The sequence below is a fragment of the Protopterus annectens genome, chromosome 11.part0 (assembly GCF_019279795.1).
Source record: "Protopterus annectens isolate FY-2018-M chromosome 11.part0, PAN1.0, whole genome shotgun sequence".
Lineage (NCBI taxonomy): Eukaryota > Metazoa > Chordata > Ceratodontiformes > Protopteridae > Protopterus > Protopterus annectens.
Genome location: NC_056745.1, coordinates 469,403,735 through 469,424,297, shown reverse-complemented (window position 1 = coordinate 469,424,297; position 20,563 = coordinate 469,403,735). Strand labels below are relative to the sequence as shown.

The 20,563-nt window shown below is 39.6% G+C and overlaps 1 protein-coding gene across 1 annotated transcript in view; it reads right to left on the bottom strand.

Moving 5' to 3' along the window:
- The window catches only part of LOC122815463 (cAMP-regulated D2 protein-like), a 511,271-nt gene that overhangs the window by 371,632 nt on the left and 119,076 nt on the right, over nucleotides 1–20,563 (bottom strand). Inside the window, exon 2 of the mRNA XM_044087977.1 lies at nucleotides 15,248–15,449. Within this exon, the coding sequence (XP_043943912.1) occupies nucleotides 15,248–15,449 (202 nt within the window). The remainder of the gene's footprint in view (nucleotides 1–15,247; nucleotides 15,450–20,563) is intronic.

The window sequence follows — 20,563 nt, the reverse complement described above, 5'->3', positions numbered from 1 at the left end:
AGAGTTGCAGAACAGCTTAGTAAGGAGAAAAAAATAACATAAAATTAGTTAAAAAAACAATGCAGCTGATAAAGAATTTCCTACAATATTCCGCAACCCCCCCCCCCAAAAAAAAAATCTTCCCATTGCAAGGACTGGGGAATATAATTACTTTGCAGTCCTTTAATTTTACTGTGTCATTATCAAGGAGTCAGGTTTGTAGAAGAATGATATTCCTGTATTAAGAAATCACTATATAAGCAGAATAAAAGATAGAAAATATAATGCTACAAGACATGTGTGCCTCAGAAAAATAGTTATCCAAAGCTAAGGAATAGAAAGTTGCTTGTATTTTGTTTTGAAACTTACTTAGTAAGGGAAAACAAGAACATGACATTAGTTACAAAATAAATGAAAATATAGTATTTTCTACAACATTAAGGTAAAAAAATAAAAATAAAAAGATCTTTTCACTGCAGGTACTGGGGAACAGAATTATTCTCAAATCCCTTCCTTTCCACTAGCAGTTGTCACATGAAGCTACAAGGATCCTTAAGAGCAGTGACAGTTTTGTCACCTTAGAAATATTGTGGGGGGAGGGACTGTTAATTCATCTTGGACTACAAAAGTATACTTTGAACAAAGGCTTGCAATTTAGCTACTTTTTGGTTGCAGCTGTGTGACTCCATAGTACAGTGTAAAGCAGCTTCTGAGACAAACATAAATGAGGGTCATTCCAGGAAAAAAGAAGTAGTCCTGTTACAGAAGGTATATAAAATAAATCTGACTGACAATAATCCCATTATATATCAATAGGATGGGAATACACCACTACTTCCTTATGCCTTGCATGAGTCATATAAAGCAGACTTGAAATGGATTATGGGAAAGAGATGAGGTGAAGAAAAACAAGATCACATTGATATCTTAATCCCCATTAGAAGCCATTTGTGAAAAAATGTATTAAAGTTCTGTAAGAGGCACTCAGAGTGATTTTGAGGTGTTAAAATAGCTCATAAGACAAAACTAGAGTGAAAAAATATTGTATTTTAGGTCTAAGGTGGAGTTTTCCTTTACATGTGTAAACTTGTAGATGACTAATTCTTAAAAACAGAAAATCAAATAATATGTCTTCATTTTCATAATAAAAATAGCTATACTTTGTTTAAACAAGATGAGATGACTGATTGTACATGATGCTCATTTGATTTATGAGAGTTTCCTTTATTTTAGTTCCTTTTTCTTTTCTCCATTTCCCCTTTATCTGTTTCTATATTTAGATATTTTTATAGTATTTAGTGTTAATGTTAGCAGTGCTAATATACAGTTTACAAACTTTATAGAACGTACAGTTCATAAATATGCTTTTTATCTCTCCAGATTTCAGAACCACACTCCTTCTAAAAGCATTATTCCACACATCTTAGTTACTGCAGTCCTTACAGATTTTGTAAATACTGCAGTGAGTATCACAAACAAATAATGACTTTGATATTTTTTCAGCCTGCGGATTCTAACTTTGTACTGACAGGTGCTTTTTCTGCTTTTTTTCCTAGTAGTCAGGCTAATAGAGAGCAGTCTGACTTTCCTGTGAAATTTGTCCAAATATTTGCCTTATGCTGAACTTTGACATTAAATTTGGCTTCTTTCTCATCTCTTAAATCTCTTAAAGCAGGGAAAAAAATAAAAATTATAAATGTCAAGAAACAGCCTTTGTAAGGAAATAATTTCTAATGACTCAGTCTAATGGCTATGAAAGAAAGGAAATAACATGCATGATTACCTTCTTAAATTAATGGATGAATTACATATTCATTCTTTCATCACATATACAGCAATTACACTTATTGGTAATTAGGAGACTTGTCAGTTCACCTACAAACATGTATTTTAGATGTAGCAGGATAGACCCATGTGGACACATGAAGGACACATGCAAACTCCATACAGGAGGCACCCCTGTCAAGAACCAAACTGAAGAACCATGTCAGCGGCTGAGTCATGCAATATTATGTTGTTGTATGGTGTCTAAAAAAGGACAGTGAGGAAAAATGTGGGTGGGAAAGACTGTGTGAATAGTAAATTTAGGGAAGATCTTGGAAGAGCAACAAAATCACATTGTAACCACCAAGAAGGAAGGAAAGATTGAATTGTAGACACCAGGGTGGAAAGAAAGATTGACAAAATAAGAGAGCATTTGCAAAGCCTAACAAAAGAGGAAGGAGCAATTTGTGCAGAGATGGGGAAGTGAGGAAGGAGGTGGGTGCATTGCAGTCAATGGCCCTTCAGGCTACTGGGTGAGTTGACTCACTAGAGCAGTTGATGATAAAATTGCAGTCAGAAGTTCAGGTCTTGAGCTAAACAGTGGATGGACTCATAGCAAAATGAGAGGATGAGGACAGTTGGAGTCACAAGGAAAACTGTAGAATATTGAGACTGGTGGAAGGAATGGATAGAGAGGACACAGTGAAGTTTATAGAGAGGTGGTTAAAAGAAACCTTGGTCATAATTCCATATGAGGACTGTCAGGTGAGTTGTGCACTTAGACTGGGACAACTGATTATCACAGGCAAAGCTCAGTATTTAATAGTAAATCTGCCCAGTTATAGGTGCAGAAACTGGCTGCTGAAGCAAGGTGCATTGTGAAAAGATTTATGGATGCAAGTGAAGCTATTGAAAGATTTCAGCCAGGCTGTGTATGCTAAGAGAAAAGCACTAGCCCTGGCACTGTGGAATTTGATGAAGGAGGTAGAGCAATAATAATGAACTATATGCTGTTTTAAAAGTGACATGGAGGGGTCAGCATTACTGGGTGACCAGTGAGTGCATTACCAAAACTCAAAAGTACCTTCAGCCAACACTGAAATCATTAGCAAAAATCTACCAGCTGCACATTCAGTCAAATGTATAGTAGAACACCTCCTACTACTTATAGAAATCATCTCCAACATTGCACAACAGTAAGGAAAAGGGAAAACTTCCTAAATCCCACTGTCAGATGATCTCACACTAAATCTGTTAGTACATGTTTGATGAAGTGTTAATTTGCTAAAAAAAATCACAAGGATCACACTTCAACAAAAGAAACATTCAACCACTGAAACTGCCTCCATTATATATCATTATGTATATATCTATACCTGAATCTACATATATAGAGTCAGACAGATGGATATGTATCTGTACAGATACAGAGATATATGAAAAAATGGTGGGAGGTAAACTGAAATGGTGACTTCACAGCATAGTACATGGCCCAGCTGTACACATGGAAGCAGTTAATAGTGCAGTTGCAAGCAGTCAGTGTCATCATCATCGACAACCATGCCCTCTGTTCCCATTTCAGCAGAGTCTTGTCTAGGTAATATGGAAGTGCTGGAAGGCAAGGCACCACAGCTAGAGAAGGGAGAGAGAGTACAATGGCAAATAGCCTACCAGGAAGGAACGTAATGTTATTGCACTTATGCATACGATTGGTCTGCAAACCCTGCCCTTCGACTCACTGAAGTAAGGAGGAACATGTCAATTACACTGTCAAAACAAAAGTGTGACAGGGACCAATGGAAGGGGCAAAGTCAGCAATATGAGATAGAGCTCCATTAAAAGATAAATCGCAATTATGGAGGACCTGGGCTGAACTAGAGGTGCAGAAGAAGTTCTGGGAGGAAGAAGCTGAGAAAAGTTCAAGGTCAGAGTGGAAATAGATAAAGGGATAAGCTTTCTTCTTCTTCCGGCTTTTTCCTGGTTAGGGGTCACCACAGTGGATCACCTGTCCGCTCATGATTGGCAGTGGAGTTTTACAGTGTCGAGTTGCCAGCCTGGCGCCTAACCTTCCACAGAAGGCACACGCATGCACACACTCACACCTAGGGCCAATTTAGAGTGTCCAATCCACCTACAGCATGTCTTTGGGATCTGGGAGGAAACCGGAGCACCCTGAGGAAACCCACATGACCACAGGGAGGACATGCAGACTCCGCACAGAAGGCACCCCAGCCGAGAATCGAACCGGAGAACCTCTTGCTGTGAGGCGGAAACGCTAACTGCTGCACCACCGTGGCCACCCATAAAGGGATAAGCTCTCTAAGATAAGAAAACCACAATCTTCTAAACATAAATAAGCCTCATCAACCCCCTGGCCACCTACTATTATCCTGCTTCCTAGCTAAACTCTGGAATTCTCTCCCTACCACCCTTCAAAATACTCAGAGCCGCTCAAACTTCAAAACTCTTCTCCAGTCTCACCTCCTTTCAAAGTGGGAATGTTCCTGTACCTCTACCACATAAACTCTTTAACACCATCTCCCATTCACTATATACCTCAACCTTCTATCACTGCGCTCTCTTATCCTTTGCCTTTACTTCCTCTCCTACCCTATAACTCATAAACTTCCCCCCAACCCCACTCCCTTTCTCCACTATATACCACCTTTTACCTCTCCCACCTCACCTTCTTCTCTCTGTCCTCTCCTCATATTTCTAACTTCCAAAAAAGTTTGTTTTTTATCTGTACATAAATGTTTTACTTGCATGTTTTTTTATCTGAAATGACTATATTTTTAATATGTTTAGACTACATGAATCATCTCACTTTTGTAAATCATTACCTAGGATTAGAAATGTCATGTCTTTTTTTAACAAATTGCATATTATCTCTGTATTTTTCACTGTTCTACTACTTTAGTTACTTTTGTATAACTATTGTAAAATTGTCTATATCCTGTGGAGCTTTTCTCCCCGGGCCTCCACTGAAAACAGGCTCTTCCAGGCCCAGTGGACTATCCCGGTCATCAAACTATAATAAATAATAAATAAATAACCTTATGAGGCTGTATGGAGTATCTGATCATGTAGCATGGTTGGGTGCCACTTGTGGAAACAATGGGGTGAGTGTTAGAATACAGTCTAGTATGATTTCTTTAGATGTAGCCTTGTTAATTTTAGTTGGAGTCTGAATAGAGTTGAATAGAAGCACGAGCATGTTTCTTTGATATTAGTAAAGTTGTTGGGACGGTATAGGGATTGGATGTTATGAGTGATAAGTGTATATGGGAAGTACAATGGTACAGTAAGGTGGAGTGAGTAGAAACTGGGGGTAGGGTAAGGGAAGAGAATGTAATGTGGTGCTGATGGCAGGTTTTTATGGACCATATCATGATATGAACAAATAGTGAAAAAGTATTTTTCTTAAAATTTTTGGAAATGAAAAAGGGATAGAGTGGTAGTGAGAAGTAGGATTTCAACGTGGTATTAGATTCAAGCAAGGCTAGATTATATGGAAAGAAGGAGTTTTTCAAAGGCTGACAGAAGTTGCTTATGAAGGAAATGAGTAGTAGTGGAGTGGCAGATGTATGAATGTATAAAAGATTAGAAAGCAAATACACTTTTCCAAGACAGAATTATCATGATGTAACAAATTTGTATTTTCTTACATATACTACATTTTATTTACTTTATACTTTATTGATTATTGTAATTCATGCATTAAAATTTACTGTTACTCATGGAGCTTTTCTCCCCGGGCCTTTGCTGAAAAAGGACTTGTATCCAGTTGGGCTTTCCCGGTAAACAAATGTTAAATAGATAGATAGATAGATAGATAGATAGATAGATAGATAGATAGATAGATAGATAGATAGATAAATAAATTAGGATCAGGTAAATAGGTTAGATAGGCTTTTGGAAGACAGGGTAACACTAGGATAACTAAAGAGAGTGAAGGTGAGGGAAAGGGGGTTATCAGACTTCAGTTTCATTGTCCTAGACTGGCAAGTGGACATGGAAGAAGGACGGCCATGGGAATGGCATATGGAAATTTGGAAGTTAGTCACCAGATTAACTGTTCACAAGAAATAGTACAGAAAGTTTAAGTGAAAAATGTCAAGGAGGACAGAAGGTGAGTGACTAAAGAATGAGATGGAATTAAGGTGCCTTGGAGAGATGGGATAATGGTATGATCAGAAAAGAGGAGTTGAAATGGTTGGATAAGAGGAAAGTTGAGCTGGTTACAAAACAAGATTCAGGAGTTAGAGGAGAGGCAGTGATATTTATTGTGAGGGTAGACAAAGGGGAGATGCCATGTTCAATATACAAGGTGAAACCAGTGGTTTTATACAAAGGGAAAGAGGGTAAGGAGGAAGCAGGAATCTGTCCCAAAATAATACTGATGGCAAGATAATATAAGGGATACTAACATGGAAAATAGAGGTGCTACCAGATTTAACTGGTGAAGAGCAGGTAAGTTTTTAAGGAGGAAGGTCATTCAGAGGTAATTGGAGAGCCGTAATAAATGTTATTGGGGTGCTTGAGTTAAAGTAAAGGAAAAGGGAGGGAGGAAAAGAGAGGAGTGGGGTTTATGGATATTCAGAAAGCATTTGTTAGTATAGGATGGGATTATTTTTTCAAGTTTTTGGAGACAGTAATTGGAGCTGGTAGATAGATCAAAGGAATGTAGACATTATCTAAAAGTCCACAGGTTATCTCAATATTTAATGAAAGTTGGTCTGGATGGATGAATTTGAAAACATATATAATACAAGGTTGCCCCCTGTTACCAAGTTTGTTCTTAATGGGGACTGAATTATTTTTACCAGAGGTGTGAAAGAACTTACTGGAAGGAAAAGCACAAGACAAGAAGAGTAGCAGTCACTGTTTCATAGATGAATGTATGCTTTTGCTAGGGGACACACAGTGACAGATCCTTGGGGGTATTAAGAGACACTTGAAGATGTAAAGAGAGGACCAAGGGTGGAATGATGTTAGAAGTGAGCGAATAAAGCTTACTATTAGGTGTGCTTGATATGCAAGTTAAAGGGTTAATAGCTTAAAAAAGGATATGCAAGTGAAAAGAGTTAAATTTGTAAAATATATTTTGAAGGCTGGAGAAAAGAGGGAAAGGGGTGGCAGGGTATTTTGAGGAGTTTAAAAAATATAGAAAGAGTTTAGAGTGAAAAAGATGGTCAGGTTGTTTTTACCGAGGGCTGCGTAGACGACACCTACAAGAGTAGTTAGGCACAGCAGAGCTGAAGAGGAGAGTTAATAGGAAGGGTAGTAGGAAGGGTTAGGGAATGAAGAATGAGATGAAATAAGGGCAAAACATGGTTTATATATAGGACATTAGGAGAGAAGGGGGGAGACAGAGCTATGAGACGTTTGCTGATGAGGTGGCAAAATTAAGTCTCCAGATGGAGACAATAAGTTCTGGACATAAATATGGAGGTTAGTGATGAGAATGGAATTTGTGGCAGTCATTGGAGAATGTACATTGAAGATTTCTTCAGTAGTATAGAACACATGTCAATCTAAGAAGGAAAGAGTAGTGGCCAGATAATAAATGTTAGAGACATGGACAGGACAAAGCACACCAACTATGTATGTGATAATTCTGTGAAGAAGTACATAAAATGTGGGGAGTGGGGTACAGCAGGTATGACAAGAGAGACTTCAGAAGAAAGTTGACTTCTCATGGGTCTTCTGATTCTGTGGATAGGATATGAGAATGATGAATAAGAAGAAAGAGAAAGAATGTATGTGTTTTATATAAGAGCAAGGGTTTAAATATATTTGGCAAAGGGATGGAAACAACAGTTTCGGATATGAATTCAGTTAATTGGCTGGGATTGTGTAGGATGCAACAGCTGGAAGACACAGCTTCAAGATGGCAGGTAAAGGAAATGAAGAGTCAAGTGGAGGAGGAAGGAAGAATATTATGTGTTCTAATTCAATAGCAAGGGAGAAATCAGGAAAGAATAAAAAGAGATTATCAAGAAATGCACACAAAGGGTAGCATATGGGAAGAGCTGATGGGTCATTGGTTGTCAAGAAGGGGGATTATGTTCTTTCCAGGTCACTTTATGTTAGGAGGGATTAATGCTAATAAAATGTGAGATTATGATGTGTATTATAGCATTTTGTGTTTATTAATTTAGTTAGTTATTTATATGTGCATTTGTTAACCAGGGAGGTGCACAGGTCCAGTGGCCTTTTTAGGCATAACCCATTCCAAATGGCAAATAGAAAAGACAATATTTTACAGTGAAATTAGTAAGCAGGAAGCAATAACAATACAAACACCATTACAGTGATAACAGTCACAAGACATTGTTACAATAAGAAGCATATACACATAATGATATGGTAAAAGTGATAGCAATGGAAGGCTACTGCAGTGGCATTAATACAGATTAGAGATGATTAAGAGCAGTGCTGAAAGAAGAGAAGCATATCTAGTTACAGAGAGGTTAAGATGAGAAGAGGAAGAAGACCGATTAAAGTGGGACACTGATAGGAGTTCAAGGTTAAAACAAGAGAAGTATGTAAAAGACATGTAGACAGCTGGAAAAGAGAAGTTATGTACTCACCATAACGTTCCATGTGAGTTGGTCATCTCACCTTCATTCTTACAGATGAGTTCGGAGCCAATCCTCAGCTCCGAGTCAGCCTACTACAAAGCTCGAGGTCTTCAGACAGCTCGAGGCCAAGTCCCTATCCCATGATGCACCTAGAGTTACCTCAGATCTTGTTTGCTGCATCTAATAATACCATGTGTCATTCTATCACTCTTTAGGAGAAAACCCATAGAAAGACTGAGCAACCAGGATAAAACTTGTATCTCAGTCCTCGAAAAAGCCTGGAGGGGGAAAGAGGGTGGGAAGTAAGAATGAAGGTGAGATGAACAACTCACATGGAATGTTATGGTGAATACATAACTTATTTATGTGAAGTTGTTATATTTCGCCATTTATTCTTACAGATGGGTAGAGTCCCAAGCACCATCTGTCTTGGGTGGCTCATGGGAGTATATTTTTCAGGACAGTAGAACCAAAAGATGACCTGTCCCTGGAGGCCTTGTCAACTTTGTAATGCGTGATAAAGCTATGAGGTCTTGACCAAGTGGCTGCTGCACAAATGTTGTGTATAGGAAGCCTAGCAGAAAAGGCAGAAGATGTGGACACTGCTCTGGTAGAATGAGCCTTAATTTTGTGTTGTAAAGGTAAATTAGCAGCTGAATAAGTGAAGGTATTACAATCAGATAACCATCTAGATAGTGTTGTTTTTACCACTGGCATACCTTTTCTGGAATCTGAACAGGAAATGAAAAGCTGTTCTGATTTTCTGAACTATTTTATTCTATCCAGGTAAAATCTGAGCTATCTATAAACATCAAGTTTGTGTAGCATATACTCTAAGTTGTTGGTGTGCATGGGGAAGTACACTGGTAAATCTATGATCTGGTTAAGGTTAGCTTCAGTACAAACATTAGGTAAAAATGAAGGATTTGTTCGCAGGGACACTCTGTCAGCATGGTAAATCAAATAAGGAGGCTTTATGGACAAGGCCTGTAGCTCTGACACTCTATGGGCAGAAGTGACGGCTACTAAAAAGATAGTCTTCCAAGATAAATATTTCAAATCACATGAGGAAGCTGGTTCAAAAGGTGGGAGAATAAAGTGTGAAAGCATAAAATTTAGGTTCCATGGGGTATAAGGAGATTTCACAGCTGGTCTGAGATGAAAGGTCCCTTTGAGAAAGGTTTTGGATAGCTTGTGTGACACTATGTTCAATCCTTCAAAGCCAAGGTGAAAATTAGAAATGGCGGCAAGTTGAACCCAAACTGTAGCTGTTGCAGCTCCTTTGTTGAAAAGCATAGTCAAAAATTCTAATATGGAGGAAATGGGGACTTGGTAGGGATCAATGTCATTTTGCGAAGCCCATATAGAAAACCTTCTCCATTTGCTAAGGTATAGTTTCCTAGTAGAGGACTTATGAGAAGATATCAATATATGCTGCATTTCATTTGAGAGATTATGGAACCTGGCTATGCTGGGGAAATGGAGCAGCCAAGCTGTCAGTTTCAGGGAATGAAGAGAGGGATGAAGAGCACCCGACGAATGCATCAGAAGGTTTGGAACTGGGTCCAGAATCCAAGGCTCTTCCAACAGATGAAGTCGAAGGAAGGGGAACCAAATCTGATAAGGCCAATGAGGGGCTATTAGAATAATGGTCCTTCCCAGGGCTTTTCCTTTCTGCAATACTTTGGGTATCAAGGGAATTGGTGGGAATGCATAGAGAAGACCAGGAGGCCAATCGTGTACAAGTGCATCCCTTGGTGCTTTTCCCGGAGGGGGAATCAGAGAAAAGTAGCTTCTGCATTTTGTGTTCATGTGGGAGGCAAAAAGGTCACAGCAAGGCTGGCCCCACCTGTGGAATATTCTCTCTGCTATGTCTTTTTTGAGGGACCACTCGTGAGGCAACAAAATTGCCCTGCTCATTTTCTCTGCAATCACGTAGGATTTCCCCAGGATGTGCATTGCTATCAGAAAGCGCTGAGAGGATATAGCCCACTGCCTTATAGCCTCGCGACAAAGGGGGTAGGACCTGGTTCCTCCTTGTTTGTTCAAGTACCAGACCACTGACATGTCCGTCTGAATCGCAATTGTCCCCAGAGGAAGAGAGTCCTGAAAGTACTGCAATGCCAAAAGTACCGCTGTCATCTCCAGGACATTGATATGCAGATGTGTCTCCTGTTTGGTCCATGTGCCATGGGCTGTTCTTTCCTGAAAATGCCCCCCACTCTATCAGGGAAGCGTCCGTGGTCACTGTGGCCACTGGTGAGAGTAGGATAAAAGGACGAACTATCGGTACATGAAGAGAGGTCAACCACCACTGAAGATCCTTTTTGCATGTGTTTGTGATAATTATGAGATGAGACATTGGGAGTTCTTGATAAGACCATTGAGTGAATAGCAGCCATTGTAGAATCTGCATGTGCATGCAACCCAATGGTATCTATAATATTGCAGCTGCTATCATGCCTAACAACATTAGCACTTCTGATGCAGGAGCCTTGTCTCTGGATATAATGTTGTAGACCTGCTGATGAGGTAATAAAACTCTTTCTGCTGTAAGTTTTAAAGTGGTGGTGGTGGTGTCCAATTCTGCTCCGATAAAAACAATATGTTGCAATGGTGAAAAGCCAGATTTTTCTGAATTTATGGTAATGCCCAGATGGTTGCAGAGAGTAAGAGTGGTGTCCTTGGCTTGCATTAGCTGATGCCTGGTGGTGGCAATGAGGATCCAATCATCTTAAGTATGGAAACACCTGGAATCCGAAACACCTCAGGTGAGCCGTGATCACTGCCATACATTTGGTGAACACTCTGGGGGCTGTAGTGAGACCAAAGGGCAGTGCTCGAAACTGGTAATGACTGGCTCCCAGCCAGAAGCGCAGATGATCACTGGATGGTCTGGCCATTTTTATATGGTAGTACGCTTCCTGTAGATCTATTGAGCACATCTAATTGTCTTTCCTTAAGAAGGGAAGTATCGACTGAAGTGTGACCATCTGGAACTTCTCTTTCTTGACAGATCTGTTTAGTCTGATGAGGTCCAAAATAGGTCTCCAGTCCCCTGTCTTTTTTGGAACCAAAAAGAATCTTGAGTAAGTTCTGGATCCTGTCTGGTCTGCTGGGACTGGTTGGATGACTCTTTTTCTTAGCAACGTTTGGACCTCTACTGTTGCTTGTTCCCCTGTAACTGGGTGGAACATCTGGGATTTTTGTTGTCAGTGGAGGGGAGTGGTGAAAGGAATAAAATATCCTCTGGAAACTATACTTTGTACCCAGTTGTCATTTGTTATTTTGAGCCAGGCATCTCGATACAAAGATAAGTAATCCCTGACTGCCTCCAAAGCAGGAGAGTCGGGTTTCCTTTCAGGAGCACTAGTAGGGCTTCCCAAAGAATTGGTCTCTGTCACCCTGGTTTTGCGGACCCTCTCTGCTACGAGGGCGGCATCTTCCATTATTGCCCCTCCTCTGCCCCTGTAGGGGGGTCACCATGTGTGTCCAGAAAGGCTCCTTGGGCTTTTCAGAACCACATCTTTCCTCCCTTTTGACCCCTGGGGTAGGGGCTGGTAGGGGTGGAAAAATTGACTCCAACGACAGACAGAGTCTTTCCTTCCTGCTCACACCTGGTCAAAGTTTCCTTAACTTTGGGCCCAAAAAGGGACAAGCCATAAAAAGGGGTGTTGACAAAAGATGACTTAAAGGGCTCCGAAAAGGAACACAAGCGCATCCAGGAAGGTCTTCTGAGAGCAATTCCTGTACCCGCTGCCCTACTCATTCCATCAGCTGCATATGAAATGAGACACATGAACGAGTTCACTATGGACTTGAGGGTAGCAAGCCGGGAGGTGACTTTGTCTGAAGCTCCTGCAGCTACTTTACCCTGAAGAGTAGCTCCAAGCTCTTTTAGGAGATCTCTTTGTAGTCTCGTAAAATGTGTGAGATAGTTCAGTGAACACATGGCAAAAGTCGCTGAACTGTATTTGTGCTTCCCGTATCTATCCATGATCCTAGTATCTCTGTTAGGAGGATGGATAGAGGAAGATGTTTCTGACATCTCCATTTTGCTGGCTGCTGCCACCACCATGGCATCAACTGGCACTTGCTTGGTGTGGAAAGACTTATCCTAAGGTGCAGAACTAAATTTATTGGGCCTCCTAGGGACAGGCTCCATGGTGTCCAGAGACTCCCATGCCCTTTGTGGGACCAGTTCCATGAGCTCTTTGAAGGGTGGAGACACCCAGGAGGTGGAGGGGTGAGACCCGAAAGCCTTCAGGAGAACCAACTCATCTTCAGTAGGGTTAGTGGACTTTCAGCCACCCCTCTGCCTCAGGATTTTTAATATCTCAGCAAATGAGATATCTTCAGAGGGGGACCGTGGGGACCCTTCTGATTCATCTAATTCAGTATCAGATGTGAGAGACTCCTGTAGGGAGTCTAGGTGCTTCCTCTTACAAATTTTCTTCCTGGACACCTCATCAGTGGGAACTTCTGGTGAGGTCTCGGGAGAGCAGGGGCCACCCAGTAGGGCTTCCTAAGGCACAGGGTCTCTACTCTTAGAAAGGATCTGTGAAGCAGAAGTAGACACAGGTGCTTTTGGGGAGGAGGTAGTTGGACCTGAAGATGTAGATGTCTTGGGGGACATCACTCTCCTCATGGCTTCAAAGGCACCTCTACTCTGATGAGAGGGGACCACTGGATCCAAAGAAACCACTAATCCCCTTGGCACTGGCACAGTGAGATCCAAACCAGAGGTAGGAGCCAAACTCATCTGAGCTAAGGCCCCGAGAGGCAAAGTCAGAACTGACAGGTCAGTCTGACTATCCTCCCTGGACCCTACCAGAGAGTGTTAGCTCCTAGACGCCTCGATAGGTGCCGAGGAAGTCCGAGTAAATGGAACCGATGGCACTGGAACAGGCATCGGCTCCAAAGGCTCAACAATCATTGGGTCTGACTCCTCCAGCTCCGAAGGACCGGTATGGCTCTGAGTAGGAAAAGAAGTCAATGGCATTACAGATTTAGGCTCCGAAACCACTTGGGTCGATGCCGACAAAATTTTAGCAAACACCAGTGCCTGTAGCAACTTCTGCACCACACGATCCACATCCAAATTGGATAGGCTGATCGAGGACTGAGATGAATGAATGGATGGAGGCACTGACTGAAGAATGGGTGACTTAAATACTTTGGATACCAGTTCCAGGACTGGGGACCAGCTCTGAAAAGACAGGATACTCAGTTCCAAAGGCTGTGGAGCCAACATCGATGTTTTTTTTTTGATTTTGTCACATGACAAGAAGAAGTATTAGAAGACTTTGAAGACTGGCTAGATTTATCCTGGTCACTTAAAGCTTCCTGGAATGAAGATTTTAGAAGTCCTCTGTCATATGTTTTCTTTTTCTCTCATGAAGGACTCTAGAGGAAAAAGAATGGCAAATGGAGCAGCTTTCTTGCAAGTGCAAGGCTCCAAGACAATACACACAATTAACGTGACTATCTGTCACAGACATCTTTTGTCCACATTTTGGACACTTCTTAAAGCCAGACTTAGGATGCTTATCTTTCTCCTGGTCAGCCATATTAAAGACTACAGTATCAAAAAATCTACTGTACAGTAACAGACTGTAGTTTTAAGAGAATACACACACACACACACACACACACACACACACACACACACACACACACACACACACACACACACACACACACACAAATTTAGAAAGTTAAGCTACAGTAATAAGCCCTAAAAACAAATGGGCTTTATAACTATTCAAAGCACTCACACACTGTCTAAAGTTTAACAATCCTATTTAAACTACAAAGCTATATTAAAAAGGCACACAAAGAAGGGAAGGGATATTAAAGGCCTATAAAAAATGAAGGCCAAAAAGGAGAGAAATATAGTACTAATAACCTATCAAAGATATAACTACCAAAAGCTATGAAAAACTATCACTAACTATAAATGGAATACACAGTTTTAGAAAATTTTGATAGGTAAAAAGCTATACTGCCCCGAGCTGTGCTAGGAAACCTCCGATCTATTGCAGCAGCAATCAGGGCTGAGAACTGGCTCAGAACCCATCTGTAAGAATGAACGGCGAGATAGAACAACTTCACATATAATATTTTAAACCATAAACATCCATTGGTTATAATGTATTTGCATCACCATTCTGGTTATTGTGTTTATGTGATATGTCTTTCAGACCTCAAGAATTGTTCTGTGCATTAGAAGCACAACAAATCATTATTAAGATAGATTTTGAAAATTTTATTGTGCTTTCAGATTCAGTTATTTTATTTGCTTATCCTTTGTTGACCAGATCAGACCCAGTTGTCCAGATACATCTTTTCAGGGGAGATCCAGAATGAAGTTTTATGCTTCTTGGTGCAAATTGGACCAGGGTACAGGGAATATTTCCTGCTCATTTTCATAGGTGCCATAGGATCTTTATGATGCTGCACTATGATGCTTCAATCTCCTCAATGGCCCTAAGCATGGGTTGGAATAAGTCAACGGGTGATAAGGAGCTCTCACTAGATCCAGTGGATCCAGTGCATCAGGAGATCCACCAGTGGTAACCAATGGTCAGCTGCAGGGTGCAGTGAAGAAAAAAAAGAAAAAGTGAATTCCCAGCTGAAATGGGAAACAAAATGGAAAATGCACTTTTAGTAATAGCTTTATACAAAGGTGTGACTGCAGTCTTGTCAGGCTTGTCAATAATGTTCTCAATTAATCCAGAAACATCTAAGAGACTCTGTTTACTTATATGCAATATAAGGGAACTATACAATATGCACATGTATGAACACATAGAAAACTTATTATACTAAATAACTATACAATGAACAACATGCATTCTAATTATTTCCTGCACTACTGGAATTTTTTTAGATTTATATAATGGCAGACAACTTACCCATTCGATAGTTGATAGTAACAATAACTGTATGAGTGAAATTAGCAATAAATCTTCCATCATATAGAATGGCTGAGCCAGTACCATCTATGAAGTTCCCACCATGCATCCAAACCATTACTGGGAGCAGCTCTGAGGGTTCTTCATCCAAGTTGACATCTAATGGTACAAAGACATTCAGGTAGAGACAGTCCTCACTGGTCTGAAAAGACAAAGTTAATAACATTTGGGTGCATTTGCAAAATTAGAAAGCTTGCAAAATGCTCATAATGTACTTTTAAACTAAATAATGCACCATAGTCAGGAACTTAGCATGAAACATCAGGTAATTATTAACACGAGTTGTACATGATGCATGATGTGGTTTATTCATTACTTAGTGAAAGAAGTCTGGGGCTATTCAGAAACCATTAGCCTATGACATAATGCTAAAATGCATGGTGAGCAGCAATGTCCAGAGCTATGGTGAATCAGAAAGAGACACATTACAGGACCCTAAGTAATAGTGCCATATACATATTATGCAAATAAGTATTCGCTGGCATTCAAATTAGTGTCAATATGCAAATTATCTCATCACATATGGAAATTACAAAAATCAAAGATAGTGAAGTGATTCAGAAACATATAAAATAGAAGCGTCTATATTACCTGATCAAATGTTTAGGTTAGCAAATCCCTAAACGTCAAACTGGTAATATCGAAAAATTAAAACAGTGAACGGCCAATTTAACGTAGGAAATGAACTCCCTCGGCCGCAAAATATAAATAAATAATTTTAAACTCCCTCGATGTGGGGGGCTGTGCCCCCCACTCCCCTAACTAAATATACCAACTCCGAGATCGCTCTACAGTGGAGAAAGGGGCAAAATCCTTATAACAGCCAAGTGAATACTTTCCCTGCATTAAATCGGCCATTCAAGGGTTTTTTGCAATCGCTATTACCAGATCGACATTTAGGTATTCGCTAACCTAAGCATTCGATCAGGTAATAGGAACCTAAATAGAACATAATCTGCAATAATCACCTTTTCTGAATGTGAGTATTTCATGGAGTACATGAGCCTCACTCACATTATGATTCCATCAAGCAGTATCAGTATTATAAAACCAGCTTGTGTCACAGATAAGTCTGCCAGCAGCTGACAATGACATTTAACACTGTACTGTCTGAGACACAGAATATTGCTGAACAAGTATTTATACACATGAAGGTTTGGTTACATCTGCTGGTGCCTGAAAATATGTATCACATACTTGCAGGAAGATATCTGTAGCCTGTGTCATTTTACACAATGTGGTAGAATGCAAGCAGATGCAGATGTAGTCTGGGAACATTATAGGTCAGCAGAACTGATGCAGCAGCAGTGGAGAAAAGTAAATAGTTATCAGAGAAAATGGCTGATGTGGTTTCTCACACAAGATAGAGGCAGGGTCAATAGGTGGCTGTACTGATGAAGAGGTAGCATTTGGTCCACAATTATGAGTCATGACAAAATCAAAACATAATAAAACTGGTGCATGCATTAACACACCAAGGCTATGCATTATAGTGCATTGCCTGGTCATGCTGTACTCCAGATATTTTCTTACTCACACAGGCCAGAGGGGTGGGTAGGGCACAGGTGTGGTAAGGAAGAGTGACAGTAGACAGCAGTGTTACTGTAGTTCTAAGGGTAAAAGGTGGGGCATGAGGTAGCTACTTATGTAGCTAACAGGTTGTGGGGATTTAAGGATCACATCCTCTCGTGTCAGGATGGGGCACCATGTTGTAAACATTGGCCAGGTATACCATGAGGGTCAACAGTGCCAGGGCTGGATGCATGCTGCAGGAGGAATGTTGTCCCACAGTGGGAATATGAATGGGAGTCCTGCTGTGGCCCACTATAAGGAGAACCAAGAGATAGACAGTGTCCATGAACCTAAGAATGCCCAGTCCTAGTTGCTACAATGAAAATGCCATCTGAAGTTTGGGATGGTGTCAAATTGCAGACTTCAGAGTGGCTGCACCCATGTGACATCCCTGCACTGAAGCCAGAAGGCCAGAAGGGTGATGCCTATGAACATGAGAGCCGCCACACCTGGGGATAGACAGACAATAGAAGCCAAAGTTGTCAGTGATATAGTTTTCAGTACAGTGATTGCAATCTCCAAAAGCTTGACCTGTGAACTTGCACAGCACATCTGCACTTTGCAAGACTACAGTAGACACTTTCCCTACTGGTAAGAAATAAGAACTGGTAGGTTTCAATCTTTCATCTATTCCTGTTCATGAAGCTATTCTAATCTAACTTAATATTACAGTCTGTGTTATTTATTCCCTCAGTTTTCATTTGTATCAGAATAGACACTCTGTTAAATATGTCAGCATCACACCTTCAATATCAGCCCCTCCATGCCTGTAAGGAAAATATTAAATATGATTTCCTGAAAAACAGACATTACAGCAACTCAGTGATTACCTTCCTTTCTTCTGATTTAGTCCTGCTTCTGAAACTAAACTATTTCATCTCGTTTACTACCCAATAGCTTAGTTTGTTTGTGTGTTTATTTATTCGCGTTTATTAAATGGAGCTGGTCCATAGACCCTTTTCAATTGCAACCAGAGTCAAAAGACAAAGATAATAGCAGCACAATATAGTAGGGCGGGATCCAGACACATGCTTGACTAGCATATGTCCAAATCACAAAACATTGAATACACATACACGAAAGCGCTTAACATCGACAAGCGCTTCTGTGTATGTGTGCCTGTTTCATAGATCGGACTACGGTGGGGGTAAGGGAAAATTCCCTTTTCCCCACTGTAGTGCAATCTCAGAGTGAGAATAATAAAGTAGGGGGGTGTGGGGGGTGCAGGGGGGTGAAGCCCCCCTGCAGAAACGTAGATTTTTTTTTAACTTCACATACACGGAAGCGCTTTTCGATGTTAAGTGCTTTTGTGAATGTGTGTTCGATGTTTTGTGATTCGGACATATGCTAGTCAAGCATGTATCCTAGACCCAGTAGGGCACACTACAATAATTAAGCAGAAAAACAGATAACAATACATATCTTCAGCACAGCACAATAAAATAATTATGACACTAAAAAGACAGCAACTGACTAACAAATAAGTGCAATAGGTGACAATTGATGTGAAGAGTGAAAAAACTGCATACGTTAGACAAATCTGGTTGTGTACCGGGAGTAAGAACATATTATATATACTAGTGTAGCCTTCTGCATTATACTCACATAACTGAAAGTGTTAGTAATAAGTATTTATTCTGTTTAGAGCTCTAAACAATGAGTAACAGTGTATTCTTACTGCATGAAACAATGCCATGTGGTAGCGCTCATGCGTTTGAGATACATCCATACATATGCTTTACACTAATTATGATTTATAGGATTGTACAAAGATAAGTATAAGGCACCTTATTTGCTCTATATTGCATTGACTGACTGGAGGTACAGGTTAAATGGAAGAGGGTACCATTAAGAGGAAGTTGGTTTGTCAGAAAATTAGGAATGGTTTAACAATTATTATAGAATGGGCAAAATGTACATCGTCACTCGAATGGTGAGTAAATGTTCTCCAACTTGGTGTTAATATACAGCTAAACCCCAGCAAAAAAAAGTAAAAAATCTGTCACTTCATGGCAGCTTAACAGTGAAGGTTGTACAGAAAAAAAGGAAAAGGCTGCCATTTTTTTTAAGTTTGCTAAATGTGGCTTTGCTGTTTAGTGAGCTTAAAATAAAAAAGTAAATAAAGAAAAAATCTAACAGGTATGTGTGTGCATGTATATATATATATATATATATATATATATATATATATATATATATATATATATATATATATATCTGTGTGTGTGTGTGTGTGTGTGTGTGTGGACATTAAATATTTACATAACTTATATTTTAGACGCAAAATACTTTCTACAATAACACTTCCATTTGCTACAGCAACTTTGAAACATCAGGCAGATGAACTATTCTACATCAAAAATATAACAAGTATATAGCAATAAAAAAATGAAACAATTTAACTGATAGCCCTTCTTTAAGCTCAGTAATTCCCTTCAGGGTGAGCATTATTAGGGAAGTAATGCCTTTCCAGGGTGATAAGGCTCACAACACCCCTGCGTGGGAATTAATTCCCTGATAATGCCCATTTGTCAGGTATTATTGCTTGCTGAGTGAAGCATGAGCATTTGTATTTACTCTTGAGGCTTCTCAACACATTTAAAAAAGTCATGTGAAGATCAGGATGGATAGGCTTTCTGATCACCTGAAAAACTATCTTCAGAGCATCACCAATTCAAAACAGTCACCTCTGATTTAAAAAAAAATCAAGCTTTGTGCACTACATTTTCAACATGCTTCTTTAGAGTTTTGGGTCCTGTGATGCGGATAATTTCTTACTTAACAATCACTTGTTTGAACAGTACATTCATTATTTTTTCAAAATTTAAAAACTGAGGAGAAGAAAATCCTATCAAGCTAAACTGTCACATGAGGGGGCCTTGCTAACTACCATGGTATTGGATGTGTTGGGGACCACCTGAGCTTTCGTTTGATCAGTACTTAGGACTATTTATCTCAGATAGTTAAGTTATCTATAAATTTGCTAAATACATATGCAGATTTTTATATACTTTAAGTAATTAAGGAATAATAGGCCACTCAATAACTCCTATTCCTTCGAACACATTAACGCTGTACAGAAATATATCCTGCGTTTTCGTTTCAAGTGACTTCCTCAGATGAAGAAAACTGAATGCATACCTATTAAATACACAATAATATATACCCTCACAATCAATTATCTAATAATTAATTAATAGTTCAATTAAATGTTTTAATTCATTAAACTTTAAAAATGCTTCATAAAATACATTAAATAACCATTAACTGTTAAAAATTGATGCTTCAGAAAATACAAATATGTCATATAAATACTTTCCTATAAAAACATATTTCATCCATACTACATTCATTTTAATAACAATATAAAATACTTTTAAAAAACATTTAAGAATATAACTGAAAATTCTATATGGACAATAGCACCCTCTTGTGTTAGGAAAAGGATTTATTTATTCCACAGACCAAACAAAATAATCCCTCCATTAATTCATATTTTTGTATTTTGTGTTATGTACCATTCAAACAATCTAAGGGGGCCAACTATTTTTTCCAGAACCTAAATGAAAATGCCAAAAGTACACAAAAATGTTGAAAATCCCCCAATGAGACCCATAGTAGCCTCTGAAGGCTCAGTAACTGCACCCTTGGCTAAGTGGCTGGATTTCAAATTAAAGGGCTTAG